Source organism: Lissotriton vulgaris, chromosome 10 (assembly GCF_964263255.1).
Source record: "Lissotriton vulgaris chromosome 10, aLisVul1.2, whole genome shotgun sequence".
In the NCBI taxonomy this organism is placed as follows: domain Eukaryota; kingdom Metazoa; phylum Chordata; class Amphibia; order Caudata; family Salamandridae; genus Lissotriton; species Lissotriton vulgaris.
In genome coordinates, this window is record NC_141698.1 from 123,400,409 (window position 1) to 123,413,062 (window position 12,654).

The following is a 12,654-nucleotide window of genomic DNA, read 5'->3' on the forward strand; positions in this document are numbered from 1 at the left end:
TTGGATCAGACCATGCCCAGAAGGCAGTGGTGGTCCTGCAACCCCTATATGAGAATGTTTTGAGGCCTGCTCCGGCACTGGAGCAGGGTCTGGGGCCGAATGTACTCAGGTGCTGACCGGATGAAAGGTTTCACATTTCCATGTTCACCTCCACATCAGAGCCTGAGGTTTCATTAGGGGAGAAGATCCTGTCTTTGTCCTCTATAGCTGGCTCTTTGTCGACGTTCTCTTCGTCGAAAATGTTGGGAGTGTCATCTCAGCTTCGGCAAGACATTTCCAACCGACGAGCCCTACAATCCCGTAGAGGTTTCTTGGACGGAAAGGAGTTACATGCGTCACATTCGGCTTCGCAATGGTTCAGCGAAAGGCATAATTGCACACATGGTGTTGATCAGTGTGCAGATTTTTCGCATATCTGAAAGGTGTGCATTCCATCAGAAAGGCATCTTCAATGGAAGCAAGGGCATGTGGGAGTAGGCCAGAGATGGGAGGCGCTCCAATCGGATGTCGGTGACAGGCTGAACCAACAAAATTCGAGAGCTGCGCAAAAGTGAAAAAGCACAATCAAAAACAATACCATTGAAGATAGTAAAGTACAGAAGAATCATGCTGAACGAGTCGAAACATGGAGCAGAGGATCATATATGAACCTGACTGCAGAGAGAAAATCTAACAAAGGAATCGATGCCCATGTGCAATATCACAGAGAAGAGTCGTCATTCAGTCTCATGACTCAAAAGACTTCTTTGAAGAAAAACAGCTTGCACAACTCAGGCCCATCACTAGATGGCAGGAGTGTGCAGAGGATGTTTATCCACAACCACACATGCCATCGAAAATGTACATATGTTTGTGTGTGTGTATATATATATATATATATATATATATATATATATATATATATATATGTGATCAAGGCCGGGGCAACCCGGTCGAAACGCGTCATGTTGTGAAAGGCTGAATTAAAAAGCACTGAAAATTTCGAAAACCTGTGTGTTGGTCCGTTCCTGGTGAAGGAGTTTACTTTTTCTACTTCAGGAGTTGTTATATATATATATATACTGCCTCTAATGAAAATACAAGAAATATTTTTAAGAAAAACAAAACCATCAAAATGGAATTGTCTTTAAAAACAGTTACTTTAAGCAATAGAATGTCTGAGCAAGAGCTCATACAGTGATTTCTTCAATAGTGAAGGTATCTAAAATGGCCTCCAAGCGTGTAGTCTAAACCCTTCCCTGAATGGTTGCTGTAAACTGAAGCTAGTTACAGTGATGGACTCCTGTTTTGGCCATCACGCAAAACATGGTATGCATTTTTAATGTACCAAAGACTCCCAAACCTGATGAAGGGTACTAACAGAAAGCAAGTGAATCTACGAAATAACAAACAATGTCAAACTTATATCACTAAGTCAGCATTATTTGAATCCTGGATTATGATAAAACCAAAAACAAGATTATTTGGTTCTTCCCAAAATGAACAGCCCGGACAAAAAAGTAATCATTAGATTCAAGCATGGGCCAAGTGATGAATGAAGTTGAAAAAGGACCACCTGCAAATCATGTTAATATCAAATATGTCTGAGTGAAATCCTGTTCCTTGTTTTACTTGATTCACAGAGACCTAAAGGTAGAATTCAGCATGTTCCTCCTTACTTACATTTATTTTACCACAAAAATCACATAGAACATATTTCCAAGTTACAAATACACCAATTTATTTGACACCATTGAATTCACAGCATGGTTTTCCCTTATCAGTCTTACCACTTCTTCCGTTAGGTGTCACAAGTAGGAATCCTTATTAAACTAGGTCCTTTTGAGCCAACAATACGTGTATGTACCTTCATTAAGACTGAATGAACATCAAATATCTGGTCACATTTAGCCAAATGGCATGGAGTTTCAGGGTAATTTGATTATTATGTGACCTGTAAGCTGCAGTGCATACTGTCAGTGCAAGAGTAACTTCTTCCAATCTTTGAGGTTAGGATTTTAATCAGTCGATATCAATGCAATGTATTGGTTTAGTAGAAACTAACTGGAGTTCATACCAGTGATGCCCATCCAAGACACTACAACTGCACATGCAACTTTGTTCTTCATATTTTGCTATTATGGTGCCTGGATTTATTACACATAGGTTTTTCCACATGAGGCATCCTTTGCCAAAAAATATGAAAGAAACAGGATGAGTTTTCAAACCATCCAAATCTTAAACTCAGGTCTCCGGGTCCCAAACTTGATAAATAACTCTGAGGTGTTCCATTCAGACAAAAATCTTAAAATAATAAAATGTATTTACAAATGACGTGGAGAGTTCAACTGCACTCATTGTGTTTTTAATTTTTAAATTTTAAATTTCTAAATACTTTGGAGAAAGAACCTATATGAAAAACACACCTTCAGCAAGTTTACTTGTATTCCCAATACTGTCTTGTTTAGCTCACTAAAGAGACAAACTAGACATGTATGGGTAAGGAGATGGCTTTGCCAAGTTTTAATAAAAAAAAAGGATTTCCTCTTGTGCCTATGTAATGTGGCTTTAGTTCAAACTATAATTAATTTAAGAGAAAGGGAAAAGGAAAGTGAAAATGAAAAAACTGAAAGCTCACACAGTGGAGGGAAATTATCTTCTTGCTGGTTTTTAAATAATGGTGTATCAATTGTCTGTTTATTGAATAGGCAAGGTATGGCAATCTTGTAGTTGCTCAACTAATATAAATGTCTGCTTTTCCTGAGTTGGGCTTTGATGTGCAACGCTGAAAAGTTGCCGTGTTATGCCAATGAGAACATTGAATAGAAGTTTCTAAGTTCTGGCCGAAAACCATAATTGCACATTGGTTGAAGGCATTAAACAGTATATATGTATATACGTATTTTTTGTAGAACCATACTTAAACTGCTCAGTCTGATTGGTTTATGATCATTCCGCGAGTCCTGAATGGTTGATTGATTTGCTTTTGAAACCATCTCAATAGTGTTGTTATCCAAAATTCACTCCACCTCAGAAAAAATACATTAAAACGAGGGCATTGTAGCAATTAAAACCACAATAATAAAGACTTTGGAAAGTGACAACACATTTCAAATACTAACAGATGTTTTTATGTTTACTTTAAACAATTGTTTAAAATTTGCTGTCTTGTGTATGTGTACAAATGATAGTTTTTTTCCCCGCTTTAAAAAATGCCTTTCTAACATGAAATGGAACTACGACAATAACAGTTACATGGTTGAGACCACCTATTTTCGTGACCAGGAAACTGCAACAATCTGAATCGCCATGCCGAAAACAAAACATGACATGGGACTTCAGGGAAAAAAGGAAGTTGTAACATCTGTAAAAAAGACTGGTCAACAAAAACTTGCAAGAAATACAGCTTTTCCTCAGTGACAGCAGGATCAGGAGCTCTAAAAAGAAGACAACGCCTTGAAACTAAACAGTGAAACACTTAAAAGTATGCAACATTAAAAAGCCTTTTTTGTAAATGGAAAGAAATTAATGCTTTGTCAGTCTCTTCATCTCCGATCAAAAGGTGTTTACTAAAGGTAACTGCTGTTTCAATGATCCGCTTGGTCAGTCCTCTCCCACATAAATCAGAAATGAAGGATGAATGGTTTTTCTTTCTGTGTGTTTCCTTCGGTATTTTGTCGAGTTGTGTTTGGTACCATGTTGCTTTATGGTGGTCACTGTGGTTACCTAAGCCAGCTCTCTGGCGAAGGGTGCAGCCTTTCTTAAGAATAGTAATCCATTTCAAAAGAAGTCACGAACGCCTGGCATCTTAAGGCATTTAAAGAAATCTTCTTCCAAAGCTGCCAACTTATAGCACGTTCCTTTCAACATGGTGAGCGATGATCCTCCCACCCCATACCCTGCTCCAGCAGAAACGATTCAGAATAGCCGGGTAAAGGGAGAAGAGGACCTCCAGCAGCCATACAATCAGTTGTCTATATAGTATTTAAAATCTAAACTTGAAAAAATTAGCTAAGTTTTGCGCACTGTTCGCTGTAGGCTTCTTTTTTTATTCCTTGCGTCCATTTTGGCACCTTAGAATTCTAGGAACTTCAGACCTGTCCTTTAGAACTAACCAAAACAAAAAAGAGCCTTCTTTTTTCTTATTTTTTTTTAAACTTTATTTCAGAATCTTTAAATCTCTTGTTGAAATTCTCTCTTCTCTATTCATTTTATACTCCTTCCTCGGACACTATGGACTGTCAGTCCCCACTAGCTTGCGCTTGTGAAGTAGTGGAGGTGATGACTCCCGGTTGGGATGCTGACCCCTGTGGGACAGCATCTTCCAGGCGCGCTTTTTTGGTACTCGGCTCTTCAGATGCTGCCATTGTGTTCATGGTATCTACTTCACAGGCCCGGACGACAGCTACAGGAGTGGATGAGCTAGCCTGAGTCGCAAGTAGTTGCAAAGGGTTTGTGAGAGCTGGGAGAGAAGAGAAAAAAGAGCACATTTTGTTTTAGTAAATCATACGTTTTAAGGCATCAATATCTACTTTTTGTATGTTGGTGATTTAGGTTTCAAAACTGAACACAAATATTGAAATTAAAAAAGGCAACAATATAATAACATGTACATTTTAAAGCAAGTTGGCAATGAGGGATTGGAATTATTGAAAGGTAATTGTTTTCTTGCAATGCCTATCATTTAAAGAGATCCAACTGTATTTCTTTCATGGGCAAATTTAAGTCTATATGATTGTTTCCATTATCAACATGTGGGTATAACTGCTACTTTGTAGCCAGATGAGGAACAGTTTCAAAAGCTGTTATATCAGATCTTTGCATTCAAATACCAGGTGTGGCGCAGCGGCCAGGGCGACTGATGCCGGAGATCACGGTTCGATACCGGGCACCGGTGGCAGCACCATGTGACTCTGGGCAATTGCTTGCTTAATCTTCGCGACGGCCCACAGCGCCAGCAAACCTACGGGTAGCTGTGCGCTTTACAAATACAGGATTATTTTTATTTATTATTATTGACGAATACGCGTCATACAATTCCCTGCATGTTTATCTGGTATTGCTAGTTCTCTACTTAAACAATTTAGCTAATTGATGTGTTTTTGACTGTTGAATCAGCGGTTGCAAAGAGTTAAAATGATGGTAAACAGCTTAAGGCTAAGACTAATAAAGTAAACAGAAAGGTAACTTGAGCCTAATCTTACATGTTGCCATTCCCGTATAAACAGCTGAAAGATAGGGTAGGGTGTGATCGGAATGCTTAGTGACCACTTACATGTCCAGAGAATACCACTGAAGCTGCCTTAGTCACATGCTAGTTTTGGGCCAGATGAGAGCCCAAAACTCTCCTACACTTGACATTTTTTGATTTCTGCAAACTGTTTAGGCGAGTTCATGGGCTGTGACTGCACTGATCCTTCTTGTTTCTCTGCAGGGTTTAACACCACTTATTAAGTCTGTGATTTTCTTTTGGGCATGCTTAGCGCTCGTAATGAATTCGCAGCCCAGAAATTCATAACATCAGTGCCAGATGTCACCTAACAGCCTAAAATGTGTCTGCCCTGTGCGCTCTTCAACGATAGGTTGTTGGTGAAGCACACTATGGAATGTAATCTCTTTTTAGACTCGCATAATTCCGCTCTTATTTTTAGGTCTCGCGTGCATTGCAGCACAAAGCGCTGATTGCTCGGCAAGAGATTTTGTGGATGAGGGGTTTTCAGAAAGGGACTCGAAGCCCCGCCCCTCATTTCCATTGGCTGGCGTCACCGTTTCTGCTAAACAGTGGCCTGCCATTGGAAATGAGGGTTTTTTGGTAGACGCCCTTTGGCCTCCCAGCCGGACTGGGTCGCCTGCTTTGTGGCTGTTGCAAAGCACTTTCTTATCTTTATGGGGCCATGTGTTTAAACACATGGCCCCATAAAGACAAGAAATCCCCATGCTCCGGCTGCAGCGCTGTCCTCTTTCACTTTCGGGACGGCGCTTGTATAAAGATGCTGTTATCAAGTTTTCACGTGCCATTGTGGCAGTTTAACTGCATGTAACACGAGTGCTCTGATGGATGATGACTTATTCCTGGCACCTTCATAAAAGTTAATGTAAATAAATGGCACAACTGTGCGCTACAGATTTTGTTGCGGCCGCGCTAACAGGTGTGTGTGAATTCATAGTATTGTTGGGAATGTTGCCTGCAGTCACCGCGGCCTGATTCTGTAACACACAAGTGACTACTTGTGTTAACGATATATCTGTAAGAGCTATTAGTTAGTGATAGATTCCTTACCTTACAATATCCCCAGGCGTCAGACTGGATCCGGAAAGTTTTGCTTAGCAGTACCCCTGAGCGTCAGTAGGCGGCGTCCTGCCGCTCCGCATCTGTCGCTGGTGTCGTATGCGCCGAGATGACGTCACATAGACTACTTAGGCGCCACCCTTGTACGCTGGCGTCAGTTCCGTACACGACTTTCCGCGCCAGGAACGCAGAGCCATACAAGATACTGACCACTGGTGCATTGAAAACTAGGGCCCTGAAAGGGATGTCCTTAACGCGAGTAATCAGTTCTCAGAACGGGGAGGATGGGTGGGGCGGTAAGGAATCTATCACTAGCTAATGTCTCTTACAAAAGTAGTAACTTGTGCATTTGAAAGAAACACGTTAATGATAGATTCCTTACCTTAGAATAAATACCCCAGCAATACCAACCCCGGTGGTGAGTCGCGAACAAGATTACACCAGAAAGTCACGGAGAACAGAACGACCAAAGAAGCTGTCTCTCCGGACTTGACTGTCAAGGCAGTAATGCTTGGTAAACGTGTGCAGCGAGCCCCACGTAGCTGCCTGACAAATGTCCTGCAAGGGAACACCACGTCGCAAGGCAGTAGTGGAAGTAGTGGCTGCCGTTGCCCTGGTGGAATGGGCATGCAGCCCCACAGGAGGCTCCTTCTTAGCCAACGAGTAACAGGCCTTTGATGCAGAGAACGAACCACAGAGAGATTTTGTGCACGGCCCGACCTTTTCTGGCACCCACGTACCCAACAAAGAGCTGGTCATTCACCCGGAACTGTTGTGTGTGGCTCAGGTAGAAGAGAAGCCACCTTTTTGGGTCCAGACGGTGGAGCCTCTCTTCCTCTTTGGAAGGATGCGGAAGCGGAAAGAAGGTGGGCAAAGTGATGGTCTGCACAATGTGGAAGGGGGTGACAACCTTTGGCAAGAAAGAAGGAACAGTCCTCAGAACCACATTGCCCGGATGAACAGAAAGGAAAGGAGGATTAGAAGACAGAGCCTGGAGCTCACTCACTGTTCTAGCAGAGGTGATAGCTACCAGGAAAGCCGTCTTGAGAGTGAGAAGACCGCTATGAAGGGGCTCAAAGGGAGCGCACATCACATATGTCAAGACACGGTTTAATTCCCATTGAGGCATGATGAACGGCATGGGAGGGAACGTGTGCGTAATGCCTTTCAGAAAACGGTTAACCGGGGACTTAAAAAGAGAGGGCTGATCAGGAAGCCGTAGAAAGGCAGAGATGGCCGAAAGATAACCTTTGATAGTTCCCAGAGCAGAGCCCTGCTGGGCCTAAGAAAGAAGGAACAAAAGGACTTCAAAAAGCGGGACAGAAAAGGGATCCACAACCTTCGCTGTGCACCATGCCACAAATTTGTTCCACCTACAGGCGTATACAGTTTTTGTGGAGGGACGCCTGTCTGCCAGAACACATCACAGACTTCGGGAGAAAGATCGAAAGCTGTCAACTGTCGCCGCTCAATCGCCACGGATGGAGGTGGAGGCTGGACAGGTTCGGGGAGGACCGTCCCCTGCTGCTCCGACAGAAGATCCTCCCGAAGAGGCAGTCGGATCAGGGGATTGATCGCCATGCTGAGTAGCTTGGGATACCAGTATCTTCGTGCCCAATCCGGAGCCACAAGAATGACTTGGGCTCGGTCGTGCCAAATTTTCTTTAGCACTCTTGGCAGAAGTGGTGTAGGCGGAAAGGCGTACTATAGACCACAACTCCACTCATGACGAAAAGTGTCGCCCAGCGAGTGCCGCCTTGGAAATTCCAACGAGCAGAACAGATGACATTGCGCGTTCTCTTCGGTGGCGAACAGATCTAATCAAATCTCGCCCTACTTCAGAAAGAGACCTTGTGCCATGTCCGAGTGCAGACACCATTCGTGATCCATCATGCACAGACGGCTGAGTTCGTCCGCCCTGGCGTTCTGAGAACCTGCCAGGTGTTGAACCACCAATGTAACACCTTGATGTTCCAGCATATCCAGAGGCACAGAGCCTCCTGAAATAGGGTCCATGACCCCACCCGCCCTGTTTGTTGCAATACCACCTGCACTACACTTCCCCGGACAGAGGGAAGGATTGCTTTCAGTGCAAGTCGGATCGCCCGGAACTCCAAAAGGTTGATATGGAGGCAGAACTCCGCCGGAGACCAGAGGCCTCTGTGTGCTACGGTTGGGGAAATGAGATGAATCTGCCATTGACCCAATCGCGATTCGTGAGCCACCACTGCAAGTGTTGTGCGGTGCCCTCCGAGATCTGGACGTGATCGGACAGGTTGCCCTGATGCTGTGCCCACTGGAACTTCAGGTCCCACTGCAGAGCCCACATATGACATCTGGCACAACCCGGGATACAGGCGGAAAGATCGGAATCATAGCCTGAATATCCCGGTCTCGCAGCTCAGGAGGAAAAACCCTAAACTGCGTCGAATCTAGAATTGCTCCGATAAAGGGGAGCTTCTGAGAGGGACTCAGGTGCGACTTTGGCACATTGATGGAGAACCCCAGCAAGTGCAGGAGGTCGGCCGTAGTCTGAAGGTGGGAGACGACTGCTTGGGGCGAGCCCACCTTCAACAACCAGTCTTCGAGGTAGGGGAAGATTGACACCCCTGACTTGCGCAGGTGAGCTGCGATCACCTCCATCACTTTTGTGAACACCCGAGGGGCGCTGGTAAGGCCGAAGGGGAGCACGGCAAACTGAAAATGCCCCTGGCCAACCGTGAACCGCAGGGAACGCCGGTGGGCTGGCAGGGAGGGGATGTGAAAATATGCGTCCTGCAAGTCCAACGCTACCATCCAGTCTCCAGGGTCGAGGGCAGCCAACACCCGAGCCAGAGACAACATCTTGAACTTCTCCTTCCGGAGGAAGGGATTGACGTCCCTTAGGTCCAAGATGGGGTGCAAGCCCCCTTTGTCCTTCTTAGGGACCAGAAAGTAGAGGGAACAACCACCAGGTCCTACTTCCGGCCCAGGAATGCTGTTGATGGCCCCTTTGGCCAAGAGGGCCATAACTTCCTGTTGGAGAAGCACAAAGTGATCCCCGACATACGGTGGAACTGAGGTGGCATGGCTGGGGGGGGGGGCGGGTAGGCTCGAAGGGGAGGGAGTAACCCCTATGGAAGAGTTGCAGCACACACTTGTCAGAACGCCAGTGGGTAAGGTGATGTGTAATCCTGCCACCCACCGGCGTGGTGTGCCCCCTGAAGCTCAGACTAGGAAGGTTTTGAGAACTTTGCAGGGGCGGAGGTGGGCTAACCCTCACGCCGGCCCCCGGAGCCACCCCGGCGACCTCCAGGCCCACGGGCGCGCCGAGATTGGTTCTGTGCAGGCTTTTGGCTGAACGAACGAGCAGGGGCTCCTCTGCCATGGCCACGAAAGGAATGAAAGGTAGACGTGGCTGGGCGCATGGCGGAAAGGCCCAAGGACTTGGCCGTAGCTCGAGAGTCCTTAAAACACTCCAGTGCAGTGTCGGCCTTATCACCAAACAGGCGAGTGCTGTCAAAAGGCATGTCCATGAGCGAGCTCTGGACGTCCAGGAAGAACCCGGTGGACCTCAAACAGGCGTGGTGACAAAGTGCCACGGTCGTAGAGATTGCCCTACTGAGGGAGTCCGCAGTGTCCAAGCGAAAACGAATGGCGAACTAAGCCGCATTCTTACCCTGAGCCACAGCCTGAGACAACAAGCCTGGATCTCCTCCGGGCACTGAGGCAACACTTCAGCAATGGTATCCCACACCGCGTGGGAATAGTGGGCCAGAAGGCAGGCAGTGTTCACTGACCGCAGCCCTAAGCTGGCCGAAGTGAACAGCCGCTAGCCAAATTGCTCCAATTTCTTAGAGTCCTTATCCGGCGGAGCAGTGGGAAAGGCACTCGGAGATGTAGAAGCTTGAATGACCAGACTTTCGGGTGTACGATGAGTGGTCAGAAAGGCAGGGTCACCAGGCGCCGGGTGATGACGCCTCGTGACGTTCTTATCCACGGGGGCCCCCGTGGCGGGCCGTGACCAAGTGCCCAACAAGACTTCGGTGAGGGCATCATTAAAGGGCAGCAGAGGCTCCGATGAAGTGGACGCCGGCTAGAGCACCTCAGTGAGGAGTTTTGTCTTCGGGGTCACCGTGGGGAGATCGAGGTGAAGGACCTCAGCAGCCTGACGGAGCACCACCGTATATGAGGCGCCTTCCTCCATAGTAGGTGGGGGAGAGTAAAGCCCCGGATCAGAGGAGACGTCGAGGCCACCGGCATTCTCCAAATCGTCCACCCAGTCCGGCTCAGAATCACACTGACGAGCAAGCGGGTCCTCACACCCTTCCCAGTCATCCTCCTCCGCTGGCGCCAGAGGCAGAGGCCTCGGGGGCAGGGCAGACACCGGTGAGGGGATAAACGGCGCCGGTCGGGGCGGCACTGGTTCCCAATTCGCACAAATCCCTCCGGGAACCGGGGGCAGAGGCGGAACCAGCGGTATCCACTGCGGCGCCACGGGCGGCGTCGGAGCCCGCAGCATGAGACCTCTTGGCGTCGAGCCAGGATCCGGACACGGGAGCGTGGGGACCGATGGTGCACTGGTGGGAACCCGAGGCCTAAACAGGCGGTCCATGGCAGCAAGGAACTCCTGCATTTGTGCGGGAGTCGCCGACGGACCCGGCTAAGGCGGGTAGGCCGCGGGACTCCCAGGATCCCAGACCCCTCGATCTTGAACGGCGCTGGGACGAATGTCAAACTTCAAACAGCTTCAGGCGCTGTTCCCTCAGGGTCTTCGGGGCCAGAGCCCTACAGTCCAGACTGGAACGTAAGTCATTGTCGCGCTCCAGGCAGTAGAGATGGACATCATGAGGGTCCGCCACTGACATATTGCGAAGGCAGGTCCCGCAAGACTTAAAACCAGGCATCCCTACCAGCCCCAGAGAAAACCAACACGAGAAAAATGTCTCAAAAAGATAGTTAAAAAATGACTAGGGTAGGTGCTCTAACAAGATCTGCGCTTACTGGCGCGGAAAAAGAAAGAACTGACGACAGCGCGCACAGGTGGTGCCTAAGTAGTCTCCGTGACGTCATCTCGGTGCATACATCAGCGACGGACGCGGAGCCGCAGGACGCCACCTACTGACGCACAGGGGTACTGCTAAGCAAAACATTCTGGATCCAGTCTGACGTCTGGGGATATTCTAAGGTAAGGAATCTATCACTAACGTGTCTCTTTCAGATTCTTAGCTATAATGCTCACCTCAGCTGGTGCCGCAGTAATATTAGTTAAATATTGGTTAAAAGGCAGCAGCTGAGATCTGCGCTGGTGCCTCTCAGCCTTCTTAGTCGGTCCCATGTGGACAGAGGCTGCCTGGTCAGACTCAGTGATGTGTGGATTAAATGACTGTGACTCCTGCAAGGCGCCTCGCACCAAGGAGCTGTGAATTTAAGTAGCCAGTGTGCGGGCTCCATTTGTTATGTTATAAATGCTGGTATCTCAAATAGGCGGCAACATTATTTTAATGTTGTCACATAGGCTGTTTGTGGTGGAGTCCGCCTGTGGGAAAGTAGTACGGCGATCAGCGGTGAAAACGCAGTGAAGAAAGGAAGCAGAGCAAGTAGTAAATTAAAAATCTTAATCCTAATGACTGTCCTCTCCAATCCCGATGCCCCACCCCCGCGAATTGAGAGGGAGTGACGGTGCAGGCCAGGACTGGAGTTTGAGGCGGCAGGTGGGCCTCGCAAGCTGTTCAATATGTGTTTTTGGTGTAAGTGGCAGCGCGTTATCAGCTGCTTGCAGTGTTGGTGAAGTTCTGCCCTGGGCATGGCTGCAGGCTCGAGGCTGCCAGTGGGCCGCGACCAAGTGTGCTGCCTCACATAGCCTGAGGTTGCCTTGCCCAAAATGCCCGGGGGCGCAAGCTGTTGTCTGCTGCTGTACGTTTTCACTTCCCCCTCGGCCAGCCAACAGCTCTAACTGTCCTTTACTTTCGGCAGCAGTTTTAAAACATGCAAGGATTGCGGGAAATACTCGTGTTCTGTTGTACCTATTACATGTTTAAGAAAAAAAACAATTAAACTTATTAAACTAAACAAGTTACTATAGGGTGCTTTTGTTTACTTGTAATTTTGACCAGGAAGCGGTATATTGTTAAGATGAAAACAAACAATTCATGCATTAGTAGTGTGAACTAACGCACAAATATTTGTGCAGTTCTCTGCATTGCTTTGCTAAAGAGCCAAAGAACATTATTATGGACACCGAAAGCACGGCTTGAGATGTCAGACTCTTGGGGGTGGGACTGGGTCCCCTTAACCACAACATTAGAAATTATATAAAGTGAAACTCTGAAAGGAAACCCAAAGTTTTCTAAGTATGTGCATTCATTTTTTGCCTTGCCCCGAACGCTACTTCAAAGAATAACTGC

At 47.1% G+C, this 12,654-nt stretch overlaps 1 protein-coding gene across 1 annotated transcript in view; it reads right to left on the minus strand.

Annotated features, from left to right (window-relative positions):
* Positions 1-1,695: 1,695 nt before the first annotated feature.
* FOXK1 (forkhead box K1) overlaps positions 1,696-12,654 on the minus strand; it is a 354,146-nt gene continuing 343,187 nt past the window's right edge. Inside the window, exon 9 of the mRNA XM_086940691.1 lies at positions 1,696-4,441. Within this exon, the coding sequence (XP_086796817.1) occupies positions 4,221-4,441 (221 nt within the window). The 3' untranslated portion in view covers positions 1,696-4,220. The remainder of the gene's footprint in view (positions 4,442-12,654) is intronic.